General features: G+C 38.5%; 1 protein-coding gene across 3 annotated transcripts in view; it reads left to right on the top strand.

Moving 5' to 3' along the window:
- The window catches only part of APAF1 (apoptotic peptidase activating factor 1), an 89,951-nt gene that overhangs the window by 19,493 nt on the left and 43,002 nt on the right, over positions 1-27,456 (top strand). For all 3 annotated transcript variants that reach the window (XM_044229039.1, XM_044229037.1, XM_044229036.1), the window contains exons 6-16: positions 5,653-5,836; positions 8,457-8,569; positions 8,687-8,818; positions 10,530-10,768; positions 11,596-11,763; positions 12,493-12,624; positions 17,291-17,404; positions 17,874-18,058; positions 20,241-20,367; positions 21,320-21,445; positions 24,387-24,518. In XM_044229039.1, the coding sequence (XP_044084974.1) occupies positions 5,653-5,836; positions 8,457-8,569; positions 8,687-8,818; positions 10,530-10,768; positions 11,596-11,763; positions 12,493-12,624; positions 17,291-17,404; positions 17,874-18,058; positions 20,241-20,367; positions 21,320-21,445; positions 24,387-24,518 (1,652 nt within the window). The remainder of the gene's footprint in view (positions 1-5,652; positions 5,837-8,456; positions 8,570-8,686; positions 8,819-10,529; positions 10,769-11,595; positions 11,764-12,492; positions 12,625-17,290; positions 17,405-17,873; positions 18,059-20,240; positions 20,368-21,319; positions 21,446-24,386; positions 24,519-27,456) is intronic.

The raw sequence follows: 27,456 nt of genomic DNA, 5'->3' as shown, positions 1-27,456 counted from the left end.
AGTAATCTGCTTGGGTTTGCTTTTGGTAGCTTTCATTCCCTGAAAGCTTTCTGTACAGCTTTGGGGGATGAGAATGAAAATGGCGGCCTCCCAATCCCTAGCCCTGGGGAAGCCAAGAGGTCAGGGCCCTGCTCCTCGGTGCATCCACAGAGAAAAGCAGTCAGTCTCTCCTGTCTCCCTAGTCTCTAGTTGCATTTTGTGCTCACCTGGCCTATGACCAAGTATTTCTGTCTGAGGCACATGACCCTGTTTGGAGTCTCCAAACCCTGCAGATTCTTGTGGTGCACTCCCATGCCGCTCCTCATTGGGGAGAAAGGGGAGTCTCCCTCAGATCTGCCACTTGTAGGGTCCCTGCCGGAAGAGCAGTGGTCCGACTGTGCCAGGAATCACGGATTATGGCAACCTGAACTAAGAGCCTGCTCCTTGGCTCTGTCTTTGCAGTCGGCTTCCCTGCTCTAATACCTGGGAGCTCTGCCGTACCAGGTACCCTCAGTCTTTCTGTGACCCCTAGAGTCCTGACACTGTTCCAGTGAGGCCCCCCACCCCCACCCCACGTGGCCTCTGCGTAGCCACTGGAGTGACGTCTCGCACTGGAACAGACTTCTGAAAGTTCTGATTTTGTGCTCCTCTATCACTTGCTGGGAGCCAGCTGACGGAGGCTCCCTCCCCAGCAGTTTATCTTTCTGTGTATTGCCTCAGACTGACTTCTCTGCATGTCCGACCTTCCAGAAACTAGCAGTTTTTCTGTTCATAGAGTTGCTGCTATTCTTTTCTTCAGTCTCCTGTTGAGTTCACAGGTGTTCAGAATAGTCTGAAAACTGTCTAGCTGAATTCCTGGGACTGGAGGAAATTTAGGTCTCCTACTCCTCTGCCATCTTGGAGCCCATCCCTGGCTTCTCGTTTTCTTGATGTCTTTATCTGTGGTAATCATTTTCTTTACTTTCCTTTATCCATATACTTCCTGATCACATACTGGACCCTCGTCCTTATCAATACCAGAAATGATACCACTTTTGAAATCTTAATGTTAAACAGTCTGTGTGTTCTTTGCTCACCTCTACCTATTCTGCTCAAGTTCACTACTACAGTTTTTGGGCCTATCAAGACTTATTCCTTGATTCTATAATATCCTCACTGTTTTTCCCATCAGCCTCCTCTTTAGGTTCAGGCCTAGGTTTTTATCACCCAGTATTTGGTTGCTTCTTTGCACATGCTCTTGGTTCTTTAGTTTCTCCTTACTTGGGTAAATTCTGCTTCCTTCTTTTTGCTAGGAGATAGAATCTAATTTCTTAGTCCCCATTGCTCGATCCAGACAGTTACTCACTTACTCCCCATGGCTTCATCTGGACAGTTACTTGCTTCCTCTTTGCTGGAGAAAATCACCCAGCTGAGTTCCAATTTAAATTCATAATCATAAACCTTGGCAGTTTTACTAGGTTTAGTTAGTGGATATATAACCCTTGCATTGAGGTTTGTAGGGTGTAATTGGGAAAACTTTTTTCCCTTATAGCCTGTTTAACACTTCCCTGGCACTGATTCTTTTCCTGCCTTTCTATAGGTTCAGAGTCCCCAGGTCACCTCAAGTTTTTTTTTTTTTTTAATTTTTTTTAAAAAAATTTATTTAACGAACTGAGATCACAAGTAGGCAGAGAGGCAGGCAGAGAGAGAGAGGGGGATGCAGGCTCCCTGCTCAGCAGAGAGCCCGATGAAGGGCTCGATCCCAGGACCCTGGGACCATGACCTGAGCCGAAGGCAGAGGCTTAACCCACTGAGCCATCCAGGCGCCCCGACCTCAAGTTTTAAAAACAATCTAATTTTGGGAGGGAAAGATTTTATTTATTTTAGAGAGCGAGAGAGAGTGCATGCACATGTGTGTGTGCAAATGGGGGAAGGGGCAGGGAGAGAGAGAATCTCAAGCCAACTCCTTGCTGGGTAGAGAGCCTGACATGGGGCTTGATTCTAGAACCCTGAGATCATGACACAAGCCGAAATCCAGAGTCAGATGCTAAACTGTCTGAGCCACCAGGGTCCCCAGTTTCTTTTTTTTCCCCCCTAAGGTTTTTATTTTAATTTGAGTTAGGTAACACATAATATTATATTAGTTTCAGATCTGTGATACAGTTATTCAACAATTCAGAACATCACCTGGTGCCCATTGCAATAAGTACATGTACTTTTTTTTTTTTTTTTTAAGATTTTATTTATTTGAGAGACAGAGTGAGCAAGAAAAAGACCACATGAACAGAAGCAGAGGGAGAGGGAGAAGCAGACTTCCGGCTGAGCAGAGAGCCCAATGTGGGGCTCAATCCCTGGACTCTGAGATGATGAGCTGAGCCAAAACCATATGCTTAGCTGACTGAGTCATCCAGGCGCCCCCACTCTTATCTTTTCATTTACTTTTTGTTGTTGTTGTTGTGTGACTTTATTTTTTATAGGGTTATATTAGTTTTAAGTGTACAATATAGCAATTCAATAATTCCATACATCCTCCAGGACAGGTGCACTTCTTAATCCCCATTACCTCTTTAACTCATTCCCCAACCTTCCCTCCTCTCTGCTAATCAAGAGTTTGTTTTCTATAGTTAAGAGTCAGTTTCTTGGTTCATCTCACTCTTTTTTTCCCCTTTGGTTATTTGTTTTGTTTCTTAAATTCCACATACACGTGAAATCTTGTGGTGTTTGTCTTTCTCTGATTTATTTCGGTTAGCATTGTATTCTCTAAGTCCATTGCTAACCATTGTATTCACTAACTCCCTGTCATTGCGAATGATAAGATCTAATTCTTTTTTATGGCAAAATATTCCATTATGTATATATACCACATCTTCTTTATTCATTCATTAATCCTTATCTTGGCTATTATAAATAATGCTGCTATAAACATAGGCATGCATGTATCCTTTTGAATCACTGTTTTTGTATTCTTTGGGTTAATACCCAGTAATGCCATTGCTGGATCATGGAGTAGTTCTATTTCTTTTTTTTAAAGATTTTATTTATTTATTAGAGAGGGAGAGAGTGAGCACGAATGGTGGGTAGGGGCAGAGGGAGAGGGAGAAGCAGACTACCCACTGAGCAGGGAGCCAATGTGGAAGTACAATCCCAGAACCCCAGGATCATGACCCTGGATCATAAGGCAGACACTTAACCAGTTGAGCCTTCTAGGCACCCCAGGGTAGTTCTATTTTTAACTTTTAAGGACTCTCCGTACTGTTTTCTAGTGACTGTACCAGTTTGCATTCCGGCAGTCTAATTTCAATAATTAAAATGTCAAGTATTGTTTAACACTCCAAACCTCATTTACATATAAGGTTTTTTCCTTCCTTAGTTGGGCCTGCCTCAGGCTTGGAAAGAGTTGGTTAAGATGGACATTGCAGTTGTTTCCACCTTTTTTTTGTTGGCAAACAATGCTGCAGTTAATATCCTTTAGGAGGCAGAAGAGTTCATAAGTTGAGCATGGGTTCTGGAGGTTTGAATCCCACCTCTGCTTTATTATCTGTGTAACCTTGGGCAAGTTACTCAGGCTTCCTATACCTCAGTTTCCTCTGTAAAACTGGGATAATAATAGTCTCTGCTTATTGGATGGCTGCGTGGCTTGGTTGGTTATTTGTCTCTTGATCTCAGATCAGGTCTTGATCTGAGGGTTATGGGTTTGAGCCCCTCATTGGACTCCCTGCTGGCTGTGGAGCCTGCTTAAAATAATGGTGTCTGCTTGATAGTTTAATATGTAGATTAAATATAGGTTATTATGTAGAACTCTTAGAATAGTCCTCAATAAATATATCATAAATAGATCTTTGCATATATATAAATCTAGATGATTAAACTTTTAAAATAGTGATTTTTGTAATTATTTGTGAATACCAATAAATAAGTTTTCCTTTGATATAACTCATTTATTTTTATCTATTTTTTTCTTTTTCTTTTTTTTTTTTAAAGATTTTATTTATTTATTTGACAGACAGAGATCACAAGTAGGTAGAGAGGCAGGCAGAGAGAGAGGAGGAAGCAGGCTCCCTGCTGAGCAGAGAGCCTGATGTGGGGCTTGATCCCAGACCCTGGGATCATGACCTGAGCTGAAGGCAGAGACTTTAACCCCCTGAGCCACCCAGGCACCCCTATTTTTTGCTTTTTCTTATATTATTTACAGTCACATAACATAAATATATTTTTTTAAGATTTTACTTTTTTATTTGACAGAGATCACAAGTAGGCAGAGAAGAAGGCAGAGGGGGAGGGGGAAGGAGGCCCCTTGCTGAGCAGAGAACCTGATGTGGGGCTTGATCCTTGGACCCTGGGATCATGATTCGAGACAAAGGCAGAGGCTTTAACCCACTGAGCCACTCAGGCACCCCACATAACATATATCTTGATGGTTAATGATACTGATATGTTCTAATAATACTACTGCTCACCAAATTTTACACATAGGAGCCCCTCTAGCATTTTTTTGTATTTATGTGGGGAACTGATTAAGTATAGTCTATAAAGGCTTAAGGTTTTTGGCTCCTGATACCTATGTAAGTAAAAATATGTACTTTATGATATACTGTGGCTTAATTAACAATGATAATGATGATAACAGTTGATAGTAGCAATAATAATAATAATGTCCATTCTTATATGGTGCCTACTAGTTCAGAGCTTAATGTTTGCAAGGTGCTCTCAGATCCATATCACTAATAATCCTGTGTGTTTTAACCCCGTGCAGTTAACTTAGCAAATTCACATGTATGATTAATTTCTCACAGTAACTCTGAAATAGGTAAGGTAAACAATCTTATTCCAGTATAATTAATAAAACAATCTTATTCCAGTATAATTCCAGTATAAAAGAGTGATTTGCTAAAGATTGCATAGCTGGTAACCAGTAGAGCCAGACTTGAAACTAACTTCTTAATTTAAGTTTCTGTATGAGAACCCTAATGACTATGTTATGTGTTCCTGGATATCAGTGGTTCTCAGTCAGAGGTGTTTTGACCTGAAAGGGACATTTGAAAGTGTTTGAAGATATCTTTGGTTGTCATAACCAGGGTGGGGGAATGCTATTAGCATCTGGTGGGTAGAAGCCAGGGAGACTGTTAAACATCCTGCAGTGTGTATGAAAGTTCCTTACAATAAAAAATTACCTGGCTTAGGGGCACCTGGGTGGCTTAGTGGGTTGAGCCTCTGCCTTCCGCTCAGGTTATGATCTCTCAGGGTCCTGGGCTGGCATTGGGCTGTCTGCTCAGTGGGGAGCCTGCTTCCCCCACCCCCCCGCCTGCCTTTCTGCCTGCTTGTGATATCTCTCTCTCTGTCAAATAAATGAATCTTTAAAAAAAAGAATTATCTAGCTTATAATGTCAAGAGTACTAAGGTTGAGAAACTATGTTGTACAGTGATCATTGATGACCTAGGATTAAGACTGTAAATTTTTGTTTGTTAAGATTTTAACTGATAAATAGCAGATTTACTTCAAACTTCATTTTCTTCGTATCTTCAACTTTTCTTAGATTCAGGTTGTAAAGCTCAACAATACTCTACAAGCAAAATTTATACCCTCAATCAAGAGAAAATGAAGATAGGATGAGATTGAAAATTAGAACAAATCTGCTACTTATTATTAAAATCTTCCAAAGGAGCCCTTAAGTTTATTATTATTTTCTTTACTAGGTTGTTTCCCAGGGGGTGTACACTGGGTTTCAGTTGGGAAACAGGACAAGTCTGGACTTCTGATGAAATTGCAGAACCTTTGCACACGGTTGGATCAAGATGAGAGTTTCTCTCAGAGGCTTCCGCTCAATATTGAAGAGGCTAAAGACCGTCTTCGCATTCTCATGCTGCGCAAACACCCAAGGTACAGATAGTCCATTTAGTTGGTGCATGAAGTCCCAATGAGATTTAACTACTGATATTTTGAGGACATCATATCTTTTTTTGCTGTTTAGTAGAGATCTAGGAATAAAGCATTGCTTTTCTGCTGTTGTCTTATATTTAAAAATGGTTGCCACTGGCCTGAAATTGTTACTTTTCTTTGCATCCTACTTACTGTGTTGTCTCTTATATGCCACTGAGATGCTCAAGAAGTATTTCCTAATTAGGTGAGTTTGTGAGAGGTCTTTGCTATAAAATGCAAGTTTCTTACCTTGAATCTGTTATTTCTAATGGATAACACTGAATAAATGTTAAATGTAGGCACCTGGTAAAAGGTTTATTTATTTAATGGGACCCTTCTGTTGTGTTGTCTTAGTTTTGGAATATATATATATGTGTGTGTGTGTGTGTGTGTGTGTATGTAACTCTTGTACTTCTGTGAACTTCAAGAGTTTGTTTTATTTTCATTCATTCAATAAATATGACTATGTGCCAGGCATTGTTATCAACTATTTCAGTTTTCATTAGCCAGAAGGGAGACAGTAGCTTAGTTGGTGCTTGTGTTAACAGTGTAACCATCAGTAGTTAATCAACTGGGATTCAGTCAACAATTCGATTTCCCTGATCTAATAGCCATTCTTTCATTGATTCATTTAACCAACATGAGTGTTGTGCCAGGTTCTGGGTCAAGTGCTGCAAGTACAAGAATGAACAAAGCCTTCCTTGATAGTTCAGCAGTAAATTGGGTGAGAATTAGGTAATGGCTCTAAACTTTTTTTAAATGGCCTCTGTGCAGCTGACGATGCAGTACACTTTCATATGTAGCAGTGGCTGAATATGGCCGTGATTCTTAAATTGGTAAGGGGATTAATATCAGAATACTGGGTGAGGGTAGTAATTTGAGAAAAGCCTCTTAGGTGATTCTACAGAGGACAAGCTCCTTTCCCTCTGGCTTTTTTCTCTTCCAGGTCCCTCTGTTATTGCTCCCTCCCCTTGGTAGCCACTGGTATTGATTTTCCTGGAGGAAATGGCATTGAGAGTACTATGTTTTGCTTTTTTTTTTTTTTTTTTTCCATTAGAGGTGGGGAAGGAGCAAGAGGGAAAACAACTCAAGCAGTCTCCGTACCCAGCATGGAGCCCTACATGGTGCTCGATCTCATGAACCTGAGATCATGACCTGAGCTGAAATCGAGAGTCAGATGCTTAACCAACTGAACCCTCCAGGAGCCTCAAGTCCACTAAATATTACCTCTTTTCTTTTGCAGTAACTTTTTACTAGTCCCACGTTCCTTCTCTGTGAAAATAAAAGTGATTTCTACTTAGGAAAATATTGTAAATGCTATCAGATGTATCAAAGCATGGCATATAAAGTCATTCTTTTTGTTTCTCTCTCTGCAGCATTTTGGTTTGTACTTTTGCAATTTTCTAGGCTGTATGTGTACCCAGAATCTTTTTTTGTAGTGCACAGAAGTAGTGTGCCATTAGGATAAAAATGCTAGTGTATAATTATGCTATCAGCTTTTAGTTGTATTAGTTGTATTTTTTCTCCATCTGTTCTGCTGAGTTCAAAAAACTTTTTGGAGAAACCAAGAATTTGCAAAGAGTTGTTTTTTTTTTTTGTCATTAGGAGTAAACAAAGTGATTTATGGATGGGGAAAAAAACCATGCTAGTGTACCAAATGAAGGGTAATATTCTTGCTAGTGCATTGTATCTGGTTGGAATATATGAAAATGCTAGTTTTGTGGGTAAAAGATGGTCAAATATCGTTACTGTTATATGATTGATTCTAATGCTAACCTGAGCCCAGTTCTTATTTAGTTTTAGTGGCTTTAAGACTGAATTAGACTGGGTGGCTCAGTTGGTTAAGCAGCTGCCTTCGGCTCAGGTCATGATCCCGGCGTCCTGGGATCGAGTCCCACATCGGGCTCCTTGCTCGGCAGGGAGCCTGCTTCTCCCTCTGCCTCTGCCTGCCTCTCTGTCTGCCTGTGCTCGCTCTCTCACCCTCTCTCTCTGACAAATAAATAAATAAAATCTTTAAAAAAAAAAAAAGACTGAATTAGACTGAATTAGAAAAATCGCATTACTTGGATACTTCTTTTAAGGCACTTGGCAACCAATTTTTAATACCTACATGATACACACAGTTCACTTTTTATAGGTTCCCTAACTTTAAAATGCATTCATTGGGGCACCTGGGTGGCCCAGTCGTTAAGCATCTGCCTTCAGCCCAGGTCATGATCCAAGGGTCCAGGGAGCGAGCCTAGCACTGGGCTCTCTACTCGGTGGGAGGCCTGCTTTTCCCTCTTCCACTTCTGCTTGTGTTCCCTCTCTCGCTGTGTCTCTCTCTGTCAAATAAATAAATAAAATAAAATAAAATAAAAAATGCATTCATTGTTTTGGGGTGGGAAAAGAGGAAGGTCTCTAACTTTTTTTTCCTTGTTTGGTTCAGTATATTGTGAAAGGAATCTAGCAAAGAAAAGAGGAAGAGCCATGAAATAGACATCTTTATTTTGTAAATTTTAAGGCTTTGGTGGCATTATACTTTTTAAAAAGGGGCTTAAAGTAATGTCATTAGTGATTAAATACAGTTTTTTTAAATTAGGTCTCTGTTGATCTTGGATGATATTTGGGATCCTTGGGTATTAAAAGCTTTTGACAATCAGTGTCAAATTCTTCTTACAACCAGGGACAAGAGCGTTACAGATTCAGTAATGGGTGAGGATTAATTTACTTTTTACTTCATGGTTTAATTCAATTCAATTATATTTAATTCAATTATATTTAAATATATTCAAACCAAATTACTTACTATATTTTATGATTTTGTTGCAGGTCCTAAATATGTAGTTTCTGTGGAGAGTGGCTTAGGAAAAGAAAAAGGACTTGAAATTTTATCCCTTTTTGTTAATATGAAGAAAGCAGATTTGCCAGAACAAGCTCATAGTATTATAAAGGAATGTAAAGGTATGGTTATTTTGTGTATGAGGGAATTATAGGTATTAATTTTCCTTTTTGTAAAGTAAGCTAGTGAATATGATAGTTTAGTACATGCATATCCAGAAGCTTTACTAGGATATTTAGTATTTTAGGTTCTACGCTGACACCCTACATACATAATAATATTTTGATATTCATTTATTCATTAAAATAATATTTAATGAACAACCATAATATGTTAATGGGACAGATTAGATGAAGATGGATTACTTCTACCAAAGAATAAAAAATATAGTGAGAATCAGAGTTTTATGTGTTTTTGGTTGGGATTTTATAAAAATAATATCTAATTTTCTAGGTGAAAACTGGTGTTGTCCTGTTAATTTGAATTTTTTATTAGTGAAGTTAAACTTTTTACTGGTTTATTGAGTATTTGCATTTTAAGAAATTACCCTTGATTGAATTTTTCTCTGTGATAGCAATATTTTTAGTTGATTTTTAGGCATTCTAACTATTGAAGCTATTAGCTCTTTGCCATATTTTTGCAAATATTTCCTCCTAGCTTTTTGTCTGCTTTTTGATTTCAGTTGTAATACTTATTTGACATACAGAAATTAAAAATTTTATAGAGTCACATCTGTCAGCTCTTTACTTGTATTCCTCCATTCTTGTTAATACTGAAGTAGACCTTGTTGTTTCTTTTTGCCATTGAATAGCTATTTGGTTTTGAGCTAATTGCCTTTTTTTAAAAAAGATTCGTATGGAAGAGTTAGTGTGTGTATATGCCCACAAAGGGGTGGGGGCAAAGGCAGAGGTAGAAGGGAAGCAGACTTCCCACTCAGTGGGGAGCCATGCCCAAGGCTTGGTCTCAAGACCCTAAGATCGAGATCTTAGCAGAAACCAAGAGTCAGATGCTTTACCTGCTGAGCCACCCAGGCACTCCAATTGAGTTAACTGACTTAAGAAATATGTCAGAAAAGAACATGTTATTTGTATTCTTTATAAAGGTGATGTGTGTCCATTTTGAAACATTTAAAAAATGTGTGAAGCAATAAAAAGAAATTACCCATCATTTGGTTATTATTAGCCCCTTGAGAGTATTTCTTTCTTTCTTTTTTTTTAAAGATTTTATTTATTTATTTGACAGACAGTATTATCTGTCAAATAAATAAATATTTAAATAACAATATATAATATTAATAAATAATAATAAAAATATAATAAATATTAATATATAAAGATCTAAAATATCTAAAATATTAAAATAATAAAATAATAAAAATAATAAATAAATAAAGAGTATTTCTCTCAGTCTTTTAGGATATAAAAGACTTTGAAAAAAATAATGCGATTACAAGGATATACATAATTTGAATCTTGCCTTTTCATAAGCAAATCTTGAACATTCTCATGTCATTAATTACCTTTTGAAAAAAATTACCAATGGCATAATATTGTGGTAACTTCAATTTATTCAATCATTTCTGTTATTGTTTAAGATTTTTCTATTTTAAGTAATGCTGTGATGAATATCCTTATAGGAAGTATTTCTTATTTCTAATGACTTCCTTAGAAGAAATATCTAAAGTGAATCTAAGTGTTATAAATATTTTAAGGCTTTGGATAACTTGCAGCAGAAATTGTTTTTTTTTTAAGAATACAGTGATTCTTAGTGGTAATTTTAAAATGAGACGGTATTATTACAGTACTTTGCTGTTTTGTTTTGTTCTGTTTTTAGGTTCTCCTCTTGTAGTGTCTTTAATTGGTGCACTTTTACGTGATTTTCCCAACCGTTGGGATTACTACCTCAGGCAACTTCAGAATAAGCAATTTAAGAGAATAAGGAAATCTTCATCTTATGATTATGAGGCTCTGGATGAAGCCATGTCTATAAGTGTTGAAATGCTCAGAGAGGACATCAAAGATTATTACACAGATCTTTCCATCCTTCAGAAGGATGTTAAGGTGCCTACAAAGGTAATAGAAGGACAGAGAAACCTTGTCCTTGGATATTTATGGCATGTCACTTTTGATATATTATCAAGGATGTTGTTACAGATGATATTGAAAGGTTAAGACCCAGGGCGCCTGGGTGGCTCAGTGGGTTAAGCCTCTGCCTTTGGCTCAGGTCCTGATTTCAGGGTCCTGGGATCGAGCCCCCCATTGGGCACTCTGTTCAGCAGGGAGCCTGTTTCCCTTACTCCCTCTGCCTGCCTCTCTGCCTACTTGTGATCTCTCTCTGTCAAATAAATAAATAAAATCTTTAAAAAAAAAAAAAAAGAAAGAAAGAAAGGTTAAGACCCGTGTCACAGAATGTAATCCCACTGCCCTTAGTCTCTGTCATGGGTTTGCTGTTGAACTCAGATTATATCCTAATCTCAGTTCTAGTGAGGCTGGAGAAGCATCTGACTTCTTCTCTTTTCTATCTTTTTTTTTTTTTTTTAAAGATTTTATTTATTGATTTGACAGACAGAGATCACAGGTAGGCAGAGAGGCAGGCAGAGAGAGAGGAAGGAAACAGGCTCCCATGCAGGGCTCGATCCAGGACCCTAGGATCAGGGCCTGAGCCGAAGGCAGAGGCTTTAACCCACTGAGCCACCCAGGTGCCCTTTCTCTTTTCTATCTTGATGAATAGTTGAGCTTCTTCTTATGAAATGGAGATACAGTTTTTCTGGGCTTTAAGATATGATTTTTGTGTGCACACACATGCGCGTGCGTGTGGGGGTGTGTGTATGTTAACACCTTATCTGCAATCCTGGTCATTGTAGTTTTGTGGTATATTAAATGCTTACAATGATTTCTAGGTGTTATGTATTCTCTGGGACATGGAAACTGAAGAAGTTGAAGACATACTGCAGGAGTTTGTTAATAAGTCTCTCTTATTTTGTGATCGGAATGGAAAATCATTTTGTTACTATTTACATGATCTTCAAGTAGATTTCCTTATAGAGAAGAATCGCAACCAGCTTCAGGTACTCGCATCTCTGTATGTTTTTAAAATGTTTTTATTTTGAAATAATTTTAGGCTTATAGAAAAGTTGCAAAACAGCATAGAGAGTTTTTATACATGTACCTTCATCTAACTTCCCCCATTGTTTACATCTTACATAACTGTAATATGGTTATCAAAACCAGAAAATGAACAATGATAGAATACTGTTAACTAACCCACAAATTTTATTTAGATTTTGCTAGCTTTCCCTCTAATGTCCTTTTTGTGGTTCAGATCAAAATCCCATATTGCATGTAATTGTCATGTTTCCTTAAATCTGTGAAAATTCTTTGCTTTTCTTATCTTTCATGATCACTTTTGAAGAGTACTAGCCAGTTATTTTGTATAATGTCCCTTAGTTTGGGTTTAAATTTGAGTTTAAATGAAATTTAAATTTAATTTTGTCTGGTGGTTTCTCATGACGAGATTAAAGTTTTATATTTTTGGCAAGTAAACTACAGAAGTCATTGTGTCCTTAAGGCATCATATTAGGGTGTCGGTATGTCTTCTTGTCAGTGATGTTAATGTTGATCACCTGGCTAAAGTGGTACCTGCTAGTTTCTCCACTAATTTTTTCCTTTTGTAATTAGTAAGTATTTTGTGGGTAGATTCTCTGTACATTTTTAAATAGCTTTGTACACTATAGTTACTGTGATGCTTAGGTTATGAAATTGTTTCTGTCTTCTAACATGTTTCACTTGGGTTTCAGAATCTACATAGGAAAATAATCACTCAGTTCCAGAAACATTACCAGCCACATACTCTTTCACCAGATCAGGAGGACTGCATGTATTGGTACAATTTTCTGGCCTATCACATGGGTAGTGCCAATATGCACAAAGTAAGGTGACCCATTTAAAAATTATCATTATTATTTTTAAAATTTATTTATTTATTTGTTTGAGTGAGAGAGAGAGAGAGAAAGAGAATGAGAGAATGAGTGGGAAAGGAGCAGAGGGAGAAGCAGACTCCCTGCAGAGCACGGTGCCTGGGACATGGGACTTAGTCTCAGGACTGCAAGATCATGACCTGTGGTAAAGGCAGATACTAACTGACTGAACCACTCAAGTGCCCTAAAAAAATAAATAAATAAAAATTAAATAATAATAATAATAATTATTTTTTAAGATTTTATTTATTTGACAGAGAGAGAGATCACAAGTCGGCAGAGAGGCAGGCAGAGAGAGAGGGAAGCAGGCTCCCCGCTGAGCAGAGAGCCCGATGCAGGGCTCAATCCTAGGACCCCAAGATCATGACCTGAGTTGAAGGCAGAGGCTTAACCCACTGAGCCACCCAGGTGCCTCCAAATTATTATTTTTATCTCACTTATATTTCATCCTGTGTTTGGAATTTTCTTTTATTAGTAAAAATAGGATTATAGCCTATGTAAGTATTTTTGTTTTTGTTACAATTTTCACCTACAGTGATTTAAAAAGATAACCTTGGTAAGTATAGTACATGAACCTCCTAAAAATTCATTCTCTACTTACCAATAGCTTTCCTTTTTGGGCAGTATGGATTTGTATTTTTAGGCTTTGAGAAGAAATGGAGAATGGGAAATTATATTCATTCATTCAGCAAGTATTTATTGAGTGCCTGTTAGGTGCTGGTGTATTATTCTTCATTGTGAGCATATACCATAGGCACAAAGTCACTTCTCTCATTGAGCTTACATTCTGTGGGGAGACAAGTAAATTTGTACTACTAGTGAATGAGTAAATATATACTATCTTGGGAGTAGTAAGTGCTCAGCTTGGAAGGAGAAAGTGATGATGTAGAATCATCATGATTTGTGATGGATTTTGTGTGCATTATAAGATCATTCCAGCCTTGCACAACAGAAAGAATGGAGTCGCCCTGAACTGAGATTGGAGTGTCTGTGGGCAGACTGAGTATTTTTTAGGGGGAATTAATTTTGAATATACTGTCTCATACATATTAAGACATCTGACTGGAAATAATGAGTATGTAGTTGGATATATGAATCTGGAGTTCTGGAGGAACATTATGGACTAAAAATTAAATTTGGGAATCACCACCACATAGATGATATTTGAAATCAGGACTACCAACTATTCAAAATGTTTACATTTTTGAAAACCATATGTACTTTAAGTAATTTATCTGTCCTTAGGTATATTACCATTTGGTTGAAAAGATGGTGTATTATTGTACTCTGTTTCTTTCATCTAACAAATATAGTTCATGTTTAATAATCTACACATTGGGGTGCCTGGGTAGCTCAGCCATCAGGCAGCTGCCTTCTGCTCAGGTCATGATCCCAGGGTCCTGGGATAGAGCCCTGCATCGGGCTCCCCGCTCTGTGGGAAGCCTGCGTCTCCCTCTTCCACTCCCCCTGCTTGTGTTCCCTCTCTCGCTGAGTCTCTCTCCGTCAAATAAATAAAATCTTTATTAAAAAAAAAAATCTGGGGAGCCTGGGTGAATCAGTGGGTAAAAGGCTCTGCCTTCGGCTTAGGTCATGATCCCCGGGTCCTGGGATCCAGCCCCGCAGTGGGCTCTCTGTTTAGCGGGGAGCCCACTTCCTCCTCATTTTCTGCCTATTTCTCTGCCTACTTGTGATCTCTGTCTGTCAAATAAATAAATAAAAATTTTAAAGAAGATCTATACGTTGGAATGAAGGTATTCCAGTAAATATCTGTGCCAAATTTACTTAAGCTGTAATTGTTGCACATTTAGGTTTTCAGTTTTTTGCCTTTATTATGCTGTAATGAACAATGTTGTTTGGTTGTTTGTCTTTGCACCTACATTATTTCCTTTGAAAATTTTTTGAAGTGGGATTGTTGAGTCAATGCATATTTTTAAAACTTGGTATCTATGATAATGTGACAGGAATTCAGTTTCTTCTTGCTTTTTTAAAAGCCCTTTTTCCTGATTTTTAAAGATAGTTTCTAATTTTTAAAGGTTTTTTTCATTAGAAAAATGTAGGAAAAAAACTAAAAAGAAGGTGAAAATGACCATTATTGCTAATACTTTTGTGTATAGTTTTCCAGATTGTTTTGCTGCTCCGATACATATGCTTGTTCTTTTTTTTTTTTAATTTTAATTTTTTAGAGAGAGAGGGTGCGTGTATCAGCAGGGAGAGGCTCAGAGGGAGAGAGAAAATCCCAAGGTGGCTCCATGCCCAGTGCAGAACCCAATGCAGGGCTCGATCCCACAAACCTGAGATCATGACCTCAGCCAAAATCAAGAGTCAGAGACTTAACTGATTTAACTGAGTCACCCAGGCACCCCCATGTACCTCTTTTTTAAACCCCAAATAGGATCATAATGGAAATAATCTTATATCTCTTCTCCCCGCTCCATCTAACTGTATTTCATGGTCATCTTTTTACATCAGTTTATAGAGAGTGAAAATTTTTTTGAAGCTGCATACTATTTCATTGTATATTGATCAGTTGGCTTATGGAAAGTTAGATTGCTTAAGCATACTTGTCTGATTATTTTCTTAGGACACATAGTGTAATTTCTAGGTCAAATGGTATATACAGTTAGAATTTTTTTTTAAGATTTTATTTATTTATTTCACAAACAGATCACAAGTAGGCAGAGAGGCAGGCAGAGAGAGAGAAGGGGAAGCAGGCTCCCTGCTGAGCAGAGAGCCCGATGTGGGGCTGGATTCCAGGACCCTGGGATCATGACTACAGTTAGAATTTTAATACAGATTACCAAACTGTCCTCCAGGATCGTGCTCTGAGTTATATCACTATCAACAGTATATCACTATCAACAGTATCAACAGTATATGTTAATTTCCTCTGACTCCAGCTAATATTCTTTTTTTTTTTTTTTTAAGATTTTATTTATTTGACAGACAGAGATCACAAGTAGGCAGAGAGGCAGGCAGAGAATGAGGAGGAAGTAGGCTCCCCGCTGAGCAGAGAGCCCGATGCGGGGCTCGATCCCAGGACCCTGGGACCATGACCTGAGCTGAAGGCAGAGGCTTTAACCCACTGAGCCACCCAGGTGCCCCCAGTTAATATTCTTTTTTTTTTTTTTTTTAAAGATTTTATTTATTTATTTGAGAGAGAGACAGTGAGAGAGAGCATGAACAAGGAGAAGGTCAGAGAGAGAAGCAGGCTCCCCGTGGAGCTGGGAGCCCGATGCGGGACTCGATCCCGGGACTCCAGGATCATGACCTGAGCCGAAGGCAGTCGTCCAACCAACTGAGCCACTCAGGCGTCCCCCCAGTTAATATTCTTAATATTGCTTTTAGTCTTTAGAAATCTGATTTTTTTTAAAAGATTTTATTTACTTATTTGTCAGAGAGAGAGAGAAAGAGAGCACACAGGGGGAGAGGCAAGCAGAGGAAGAAGCAGGCTCCCTGCTGAGCAAGGAGCCTGGCGCTGGACTTGATCCCAGGACCCTGAAGGCAAATGCTTAACTGACTGAGCCACCCAGGCATTCCTAGAAATATGATATTAAAGAATGCTGAATCTTTCTTGTTTCATTTAGATTACTGGTGAGGTTTTTGGCCAATTGTACTTCTTATTGTGTGCATTGAGTCTTATCCATTGCTTTTATCTATTTTTTTTGTTGAGGTGTTTCTCTTATTTACTAGAATTTTCTATAAATAATATTAAGCCCTCATCTATCATATGTGTTGTAAATAAATATTTTTATTTTTTGTCAAATTTTATTTATATTGTTTTCAACTGTATTGAAAGTTTTTGAGTTTTTGAGTTAAGTACACATCTCTCTCGCTCTTTTTTTTTTTGTACTTTTGCTTTGGTGTCATGTTCACAAACATTTCCTTCATCCTACTGTCACAAAAATATTTGCCTGTATCTTCTAGAATTTTTTTAAGTTTTTTTTTAATTTTATATTTACATTTTAATCCAGTAAAATTTATTTTCATTTAAGGTGTGTGGTCCATTTTATGTTTCTTTGGTTCCTTTTAAAATAGCTCCCTTTTTGTCCTTGAATTATAGTTATCTGCTAAGTTTCTTTCAGTAGTGTTAGGATAAGGATGGTAAGGGTACCTGGGGGGCTCAGTTAGTTAAGTTTCTGCCTTTGACTCAGGTCATGATCTCAGGGTCCTGGGATCAAGCCTCCTGTCGGGCTCCTTGCTCAGCTGGGAGTCTGCTTCTCCCTCTACTCCCCCCGACCCTGGCTTGTGCTCTCTCTTTCTCGATTACTCTGTCTCTAATATAAATAAATAAAATCTTAATTTTAAAAATTTATTTATTTTTAAGATTTGTTTATTTATTTGAGAGAGAGAGAAATCACAAGTGGGCAGAGAGGCAGGCAGAGATGAGGGAGGGAAGCAAACGCCCTGCTGAGCAGAGAGCCAGCCCTGTGCGGGGCTTGATCCCAGGACCCTGGGATCATGACCTGAGCTGAAGGCAGAAGCTTAACCCACTGAGCCACCCAGGCGCCCCAAATAACATCTTTATTAAAAAAAAAAAAAAAAAAAGGATAAGGGTGGTATAGTTAAAATTCTTTGATGTCTTTAACCATGTCCTCCTCTTTTTTTTTTTTTTTTAAAGGAACTTTGTGCTTTAATGTTTTCCTTGGATTGGATTAAAGCAAAAACTGAACTCGTAGGCCCTGCTCATCTGATTCATGAATTTGTGGAATACAGGCATATATTGGATGAAAAGGTATAATTAGTAGGAAAAATAAGTTCTTAAAGGGCATCTCATTTTGTCATTTAATTCTAGGTTTAATAGTGGGGATGAGCAGGATAAAAGGGACAAAGAGAGAGAATTTCCTCACTTTAACTCTTGATGATTCTAATTATTTTGCTTCCTAGCCTCCTGGGAATGTAGATGGGGTTGAGGTTTGAAAGTTGAGAAAGTAAAGTGTCCAACTGGGTTGTTTTGTTTTGTTTTGTTTTTTTAATACAAGAATGTATTAAGAAAGTAACACTTGGATAAAGAGATTTTTTACACTATGTTTAAAAGTTTGGAGAGGATTACCATGTATTTGTTATCTAATGGCTGGCTATTTAATTTTAGCTCACATAGAGAATATCTCATTTATGCCTTTAAAGTGACAAAATCACAGAAACAGAAAAATGTCAGATCTTGGTTCTGGTTATATTTCTAAGAGATTTCAGTTTGTTCATAGGATTGTGCAGTCTGTGAAAATTTCCAGGAATTTTTATCTTTAAATGGACATCTTCTTGGACGACAGCCATTTCCTAATATTGTACAACTTGGTCTCTGTGAACCAGAAACTTCAGAAGTTTATCAGCAAGCTAAGCTGCAGGCCAAGCAGGAGGTCGATCATGGAGTGCTTTATCTGGAGTGGATGTAAGTAGGTTAGGGAAGAATCCAAAGGGGGGGAAAAAGAAAAAAAAAAAGAAACCAAAGGGAGTGGAGTGCTAACTGTGTCATTATTTTTCAGGTAGTGAATAAGTTCACTCCAGGAAGATTTAACTACTTTGGAAAGGGCTGGAACTTTTTTTTTTTTTTTTAAGATTTTTTATTTATTTGTCAAAGAGAGAGAGAGGGAGAGCGAGCGAGCACAGGCAGACAGAATGGCAGGCAGAGGCAGAAGCAGGCTCCCCGCCGAGCAAGGAGCCCGATGTGGGACTCGATCCCAGGACGCTGGGATCATGACCCAGGCCAAAGGCAGCTGCTTAACCAACTGAGCCACCCAGGCGTCCCAGGCTGGAACTTTTAATAAGCATTCTTAGTTATTGAAAAGTTCTGGGGAAGTGAGTATAGGAGAAATATGTATTCCAAAGAGTTCATAGAAATAGATGCTTACCTGTAGGCATTTTGACCAGTCATACTAAATAATAACACCAAATGGTTTACTTATTATAACTCAGTTTATTAGTGAAGAACATTGGCTTTGAAGTTACAGACACTGTTTTGAGTCTCAGTTCTGAAACCTGAGAGTTTTGTGATTTTGAACAAATTACGGTTTGCTCTTTTTTTCATATATAAAATAGAGATAGCAATACTTTGAGGTATTATTTTTGTGAAGATTGAAATGAGATATTAGATATAAAGTGTTAGCCCTTTGCCCTTCACATTGCCCTGATTAAACTTCCATTGAATTTTGATTGTTCTAACTCCTCTAAGAGACTGTTCAGTTTTGCTCTTGTCTTAATCTTATCAATTAGAAAAAGGAAAGGGTTAACTCATCTTTTTAATGCCTGTTATATAAGACATGCGCACGTTATTCATTTTACCTTCAAACCTTAGAAGGTAAATATTATTTGGTCTGTTTTACAAATGAGAAAATTGAGGCACGGAGTTGCTGAGATTTGACTAAGCTCGTGTAGCTTGTTGAATAGAATTTAATTCTTGGGTCTGTCTAGCTTTATTTTCCATGCACCTTCTATATGCCACGTTTCTCTTATAGCTAGAAATAATGAACATGAATGGTTGTCTTTTCACATATATAATTTATCTGAATTAAACTGTAGGTTGATATTCGCAGTATTTATTAGTCCTGGGCCCTTTCTCCAAATAGGTTGCTGTAGGTGATTTCCCTAATTCATTGAAGCTAAGATAAATCTGTCTGTATTCTGGAATACTTGCTCAGTTTTTATCATAGCATTTGTTTCACTTCATGGTGATTTTTCTGTTACTAGTCCGTACATGCTGTAGTTTAGAGTAGTTTGGAGGTTAAAATTAACAGACTTTGGCTCTAGGCTGCCTGGGCTTGAAACCCAGCTCTGCTTTTTAAAAAAATATTTATTTGACAGAGAGTGAGCCCAGTGGGGCAGCAGCAGGCAGAGGAAGGAGAAGCAGACTCTCCACAGAGTAGGGAGCCCAATGTGGGGCTTGATCCCAGGACCCTAGGCTCGTGACCTGAGCTGAAGGCAGACACTTAATGACTGAGCCACCCACGAGCTCCCGCCTCTGCTTTATTGGTTGTATATAACCAGGGACAGTTATTCAGCTTCTCTCACATAATAGTGCTCTTTCATAGCACTGAGAAGATTAAATGAGTCTATGTGTATATAAGAGAATCTCAAGCAGGCTCCATGGCCAGTGGGACCCTATGCTGGCCTCAATCTCACAACCCTGAGATCATGACCTGAGCTGAAATTAAGAGTCAGGTTGCTTAACTGACGGAGCCAGCCAGGTGCCCTGGCTTCTTTCCCTTTGAAAACAATGGAGATTTTTTGGAGGGTATCCTTACATAATGTTTTCTCTGCACAGGTTATCAGTAATATATCCAAGGAAAATACAAAGCAACATGTATTTGATTAGTTAGATTTCTCCCAACTCAGTGATATTTGCAGCACCTGACAGGTTGCTTTATATAGGTAGCATCTCTCTTAAAAAAGCCACTTTCATAATACTTTTTTCCTTCAGGAGATCTGTGCTGTCATTTTACATCGTGGTAACTTAATTTTAAGAATTTTGTATTTTTGGCAACACAACGTTAAAAGACAGTTTACTTTATAACTGAAAAAGAAATTACTTTTACTCTTACTTATTAGGTTCCTGTTCATTTTTTCCTTGTATGTAGAAACAAAAAAAACATCAAGAATCTTTCCCGCTTAGTTGTCCGCCCCCATACAGATGCTGTTTACCATGCTTGCTTTTCTGAGGATGGTCAAAGAATAGCTTCTTGTGGAGTTGATAAAACCTTACAGGTAAAACATATCTCTTGAGAAAAATTGAAAGAGGCATGTACCCAATACTGTGCATATTAGAATATATTTAAATCCTAAAATTGAAAAAAATTTCTCTATTAGAAATAGAGAAATCCAAATCTCCTGGACATTTTATGAAAGCCTTTTTCTGGAAATTTAAAAGATATGGTTGTGTGTTTTCATAGTTTTAAAGTTGCCGAGTTACATAAAAGTACCTTTTACCCTAGCAATCAGTTACTGTCATCCAAGTGCCCTCTAAGAGTAATGAGGAAATGCAAATTGTTAAAACACATAAAGACTCTCTAGCACAGTGAACAGGGCTCTGATTAAAAAACAGTGATTAAGTAAAATACCTATTTTATCACAAGTTCAGACACAGATTTCTGACTATAAAAAGGAATCAGACTATATTATTTCCCAAGGTGCTTTGAAGGAATTTAAGTTCTTGTTTGTTTTTGGAATATGTGAATGAGTGCTTTTCTTTAAATTTTGAAGGGAACAGAATCAGTTAGTTAAAACTTCGATATTTAGATTAGGTTTAGTCTTTGTAAGATTGTGACTATAAACCTTATTTTTGTATATGTGCCTTATTACTAATTTTATTAATTTTGGCTTTTGAGAAAACAGAAAGAAAACAGATTGAAAGAAAGGTTGTCTGTTTGATTAAGAATTTGCCAACCTTAAAGAAAAAGAAGAGAAAAGAAAAAAAGAATTTGCCAAACTAACCTCAAGAACTGAAGCTGTACTCTGCTGGCTCTTACAAACATTTAATAAGAGATAGTTCTCTATGTTAAGGCATATACATTCTGACATATATTCTTCTTTTTGGAGTGGTTTTTGCTAAGGTTCATTACTACTGCAAAATAATATGGATTAACATCTTTTAAAGAAAGATTTTTATCAAATGGTGGCCTTTAGTTTATGGTAAAAGGATTTTATGTTGCTTGTGCAGGTGTTCAAAGCTGAAACAGGAGAGAAACTGCTAGAAATCAAGGCTCATGAGGATGAAGTGCTTTGTTGTGCATTCTCTACAGATGACAGGTTTATAGCAACCTGCTCAGTGGATAAAAAAGTCAAGGTAGGGAAATATTTTTCTCTTGAGTAATTACCATAGAATTCATTTTCTTTTTCCATAGTAGACGGATTAGTCTAAGTAGGGGTAAAGGACTCTTGCCTGTTGATCTACTGACTTGAGGCATGCCAGGTTTTAGCTACTGCAAATTAATAGTGTCTATTTTTAAGCACCAGCAAAAATGTATAGGTTTCTCAGCCAGAGATATTTACCATATAGCTGGGAGAAACAATTATAAATGAATGAATATGCCTACTGTTTATTATTCATCGGTCTATGGGTGCATATCAGTTAGAATCTTTGAGGGCATTGTGATTGAAAGTGTTGCTGCACAGACTTACTGTCTGAGATTGGATTCCTGTTGTAAAATACATACTTTGTGAAGTGCAACCCAGATTTTTTTAGAGGTGGAGTGGGGAGGGTGGGGTGGGGGAGGGGCAGAGGGAGAGAGAGAATCTTAAGCAGGCTTCACACCCTGTGGATCCTGATGCTGGATTCAGCTCACAATCCTGAGCTGAAATCAAGAGTCAGATGCCTAACCAACTGAGCCACTCAGGCACCCCAAGCACCTCACTTCAGGTTTTTAAAAAATTTTTTTATTTATTTTTTATTTTTTAGAGAGCCTGTGCACATGAGAATGGGGAAGGAGGGGGAAGGGAGAGAGAGAATCCCAAGCAGGCTTCACGCCTAGTGTGGAGCCTGACTTGGGCATCAGTCTCATGACCCTGAGATCATAGCCTGAACTGAAATCAAGAGTCAGATGCCCAATTGACTGACCCACTCAAGTGCCCCTTGCTTCAGGCTTTTTAAAAAGAGGTGGCTCCTGGGGCACCAGGGTGGCTCAGTCGTTAAGTGTCTGCTTTTGGCTGAGGTCATGATCCCAGGGTGCAGGGATCGAGCCCCACATCGGGCTCCCTGCTCTGAGGGAAGCCTGCTTCTCCCTCTCCCACTCCCCCTGCTGTGTTCCCTCTCTTGCTGTGTCTCTCTCTGTCAGATTAATAAAATATTTTTTTAAAAAAGGTGGATCCTGACTTTGTGGGAGTACTGAAAATAAATAGGTAGATAGATAAATAAAGAGGAGAGGGAGAGGGAAAGAAAGGGAGAAAGAAAGAGAGGTAGAAAGAAAGAGGGAGGGAGGAAGGAAGGAAGGGCGGACTGTTGAAACTGGCTGGATGGGGTAGGGCTTGGACCTGGGAGCAAGAAAACTGGCTTGGAAGTTTTCCTGGAGTCTACACCCACTTGGAGTGTCCAGACAAATTAGGACCTTGGAAAAAAAATTTTTTTTTTTTAAGATTTTATTTATTTATTTGACAGAAAGAGAGCACAAGTAGGCAGAGTGGCAGTCAGAGGGAGAGGGAGAAGCAGGCTGTCTGCTGAGCAGGGAGCCTGATGCGGTGCTCAATCCCAGGACCCTGGGATCATGACTTGAACCAAAGGCAGCCTCCTAACCCAACTGAGCTACCCAGTTGCCCCCCAAAATTACTTCTTGATAGACTGGACTCTCTCGGTGGCTTTACAACCAGCAAGTTAATTAACTCCATAGCCACTACTGAGTCACACTTGGGATTTGGCCAGTCTTGATACTTCCAAAGTCAGAGCTATGTGGCATAAAAGGGTATAACACTGAGTTTCTGTTTTCTAAGTACTCAGAGTAAAAAACAAGAGGCACAAATGTCTGTTAAAGAACTTAAACTTTTTGGACCTCTTGTGAGTACTTCCATAAGACAAAAAAATATGGGGCGCCTGACTGGCTCAGGTGGTAGAGCATTCGGCTCTTCATCTTGGTGTCATGAATTCGAGCCCCATAATGGGTGTAGAGGTTATTAAAAATTAAAAAAAAAAAAGAAAGAAAATGGTATGGGAGGGACAGTAATACCTCTAAAAAGTTCAGAGCCCAGTGAAGACTAGGTAATTTATTTCTTCCAGAACACACTGCTTTATTGTCTTACGTAGTGACTAGAATGATGATTACTTCTGCTTGGGAATTTAACACTGTGTGAGGCTTTATATTACACCCTTTGTTTTATTACATTATCAATTTCTCACTACAACTTGCAGAGTAAGAGTAAATTGATCTCATTTTGCAGATAAGAAGATAGGTTCAGAGATGAAGTCATCTGCCCAAGCTCACATTAACAGATAACTAATAGAGCCAGGGTTCAAAGCTAGGTTTCCCTCAGAATCTAAAGCCTTAATTTTTTTCATTGATCCATCTTTCTTTACTTTTTATTGATACCTCGAAATCAGCAGCAAACTTAGCTTTCCTTTATTTCATTTGGTACCTTGAACTGTGTAGGACAGGTGTAAGTATCCGACTTTTACCGAGGAGGGAAGTGTGAAGCAGATAAAGTAAGGACTTGATGATAGAACACAATTTATAAATGGTAGAGCCAGGTCTTCGACTTAATCCTTCTGATCTAAAGTCTATTATTCCATCCCTTCTCTATCTACTGTCGTTCTTGTGACCACGTGCAGTCCTGCCCTTGAAGAATATAATTTTTTACGGGATTCTAATTATCCTATAGAAAGACATATATGTAGGGGCGCCTGGGTGGCTCAGTGGGTTAAGCCGCTGCCTTCGGCTCAGGTCATGATCTCAGGGTCCTGGGATCGAGTCCCGCATCAGGCTCTCTGCTCAGCGGGGAGCCTGCTTCCTCCTCTCTTTCTCTCTGCCTGCCTCTCTGCCTACTTGTGATCTCTCTCTGTCAAATAAATAAATAAAATCTTTAAAAAAAAAAAAAAAGAAAGACATATGTGTAGACTTGCAAGTAATTTTTTAAAAAAAATCCTGGAAAAATATGGGCATATTTTAGAGAAGGGGGGTATTCATTAGCCTCATGTCTAACTGGGGAGATGGCCACAAAACAGCTCACGTTTGTTTGCTCTTCTGTTCTTCCTTTGAAAGTTAAGGGGGAGTTGTAAAATTTATTTTCTCTTTTCTCTTTAGATATGGAATTCTATGACGGGGGAACTAGTACGTATCTACGATGAGCACTCAGAGCAAGTCAACTGCTGCCATTTTGCCAACAACAGTCAATACCTTCTGTTAGCCACTGCATCAAGTGACTGCTTCCTTAAAGTAAGTATGGATAAGGAGAACTACGTAGACAAATTTGATAGGTGCATCAGAACATTTTTTTCGATTTTCTCTTTTATTAGTCAGGGCTCTTTCGGTTGTAGTGATAGGAACTTTCATACTTGCTTAAGCCAAAAAGAAAAAGAAATTAATGGTTCAGGTAACTGAAAAGTCTACAGGGAGCATGGCTTTAGGCATAACTGATTCCAGATGCTCAAATTACAGTCTTGGAGTCTAATCCCCTCTCCGTCTTTAGACTCTGTTTCTCTCTTTGTTGGTTCAGGCATGTTCTTTCTGTGTGGCAGGAAATACGGCCGTTCTCAGTTACTGGCTTTCATGGGTCTTACAGCTTATAGTCACAGAGGAAGAGAAACGTACTCTTTAATTTTAATTTAATTTTAAAGAAGACTATTTGACCTGGTTTGGCTTATATTCTCATTGTTTTTTTTTTTTTCAAAGATTTTATTTATTCATTTTGACAGAGAGAAATCACAAGTAGACAGAGAGGCAGGCAGAGAGAGAGGGAAACAGGCTCCCTGCTGAGCAGAGAGCCCGATGCAGGACTCGATCCCAGGACGCTGAGATCATGACCTGAGCCGAAGGCAGCGGCTTAACCCACTGAGCCACCCAGGTGCCCTATATTCTCCTTGTTAAGTAACGTTCGTGGGCCAGTAGGATGGAATTCTTGAATTGGTCAAAGATTACAAGTTTAGCCATGTAAAAATGGGACAAATGAGGTGACGTGCGCTCTACTTGAATTGTAAGTGGGGCTTGATTCAGAAGTTCTGTTATTAGGAGAAAGGAACAAAGATGCTGATAGGAAAAAAATAAAACTAAAACCAAAAATATTTCATATATGTTTGATAATGTTTTGTAGTTACAAATTATAAAAGATTTTATCTTTTTTTCCTCTGAAGTGGAATATTAAAGATAGGGGGGTGGGAGGTTGGGGTACCAGGTGGTGGGTATTATAGAGGGCACAGCTTGCATGGAGCACTGGGTGTGGTGAAAAAATAATGAATACTGTTTTTCTGAAAATAAATAAATTGGGGGAAAAAAAAAAAAAAAAAAAAAGATAGCTAGATTAAATTTTCTGGGGTTCCAGAAAGATTCACTAACTTTAAATTGTTTTGGTTTGGTTTCTGCCCTTTTTTAATGTTGCACTATCTTTGCAAAGGGACATTATATTTTTGGGGGGGTTGGGCAAACCATTTCAGTTTGAAAAACTTCATAGATTCTGTGTTTGACATTTACATACATCATTTTAAAAAATTTTAGAAAATACTGAAAATTGTCCCGGCTTTCCCCTTCATTCAATTTAGGAAACGGAAACTTTTTTTTTTTTCCTCCCATCAAAAGAAAACTTATAGGGAGCACCTGGGTGGCTCAGTGGGTTAAGCCTCTGCCTTCAGCTCAGGTCATGATCTCAGGGTTCTGAGATGGAGTCCTGCATCGGGCTCTCTGCTCGGCAGGGAGCCTGCTTCCTCTTCTCTCTCTTTCTCTCTCTCTGCTTGCCTCTCTGCCTACTTGTGATCTCTGTCAAATAAATAAAATCTTAAAAAAAAAAAAAAAGAAAAAGAAAACTTACATAGAAGCTCAGTGTGTAAGAGATAAAGCCCATCGCCCTGGTTGAAGAGGGGTACGGTTTTGCATTTTTTGTTTTTTAAAGACTTTATTTATATACTGGAAAGAGAAATGTGTGGCTGTGTGCACATGAGCAGGGAGTGGAAGTGGACAGAGGGAGAGGGAGAAGCAGACTCAGTCACTGAGCGAGGAGCCTGATGCGGGGTTCTGTCCCAGGACCCTGAGAACGTGACCTGAGTAGATGTCAGACACTTAGCTGACTAATCCACCCAGGCGCCTCTGAGCTTGCTTTTCTTTTTCTTTTGGTTTTTAAGATTTTATTTACTCATTTGAGAGAGAGACAATGTGAGAGAGCATGAGAAGCGAGAAGGTCAGAGGGAGAAGCAGACGCCTTGTGGAGCTGGGAGCCTGATGTGGGACCCGATCCCTGGACTCTGGGATTGTGACCTGAGCTGAAGGCAGTTGCTTAACCAATTGAGCAACCCAGGCACCCTGAGGTTGCTTTTCTACTCTCTTGTACCCTCTCTTATTTCCCCCGAGTGGCCCCTTTCAGACATGTTTCTGGAATCCCTAGGGGCCTGCATAGCACAATTTGAAAACTCTGGATTGGATTAAAATAACAGACCAATGTAATCTTATAATCATAGCTCATTTTTACTCAGATATGCTTTACCTTATTGAATAAATCCACCTCTAAAAAGCTACAGCTTCTATATTATTTCTGATTAATTTTTGGTGTTTCTTTTTTTTATTTTTAAATGTAAGCACTTTTTTTTTTTTAAAGATTTTATTTATTTATTTGACAGACAAGATCATAAGTGGGCAGAGAGACAGGAAGAGACAGAGAGAGGAGGAAGCAGGCTCCCCCACTGCTGAGCAGAGAGCCTGATGCGGTGCTCGATCCCAGGACTCTGGGATCATGACCTGAGCCGAAGGCAGAGGCTTAACTCACTGAGCCACCCAGGTGCCCCTTGGTGTTTCTTTTGAACATTTTGTAGGGTGAAGAAGTTTGTTTTTCATCATTTTAATTATAGACAAATAGCTCTAGGATGTGAGAACAAAGAGAGATCTATGCATTCTATTGGTTAGTCAAAAATTTTAATTAAGTACAAATTTTACTTTAAGATCTGCTATACCACACCTTTATTACCATGTGGGCAATTAGAATTCACTTCTTGTGACTCTTGAACTGAGAGATGGCAATGAAAATATGGAAATCTGAAGAAGCTACCCCTGTGTGACTTGCCTGAAAAATAGGATTTATCTAGGACTAGGATAAAGAAGTCTAGGATGGAGATGGATATGAAGAATAGGACTTATCTCACTGGTCATTTCTAAAGGGTTTTTGTCAATATTA

This window comes from Neovison vison, chromosome 12, assembly GCF_020171115.1.
Source record: "Neovison vison isolate M4711 chromosome 12, ASM_NN_V1, whole genome shotgun sequence".
Lineage (NCBI taxonomy): Eukaryota > Metazoa > Chordata > Mammalia > Carnivora > Mustelidae > Neogale > Neogale vison.
Note: the sequence above shows the minus strand (reverse complement) of the source record. Positions and strands in the feature narration are given on the sequence as shown.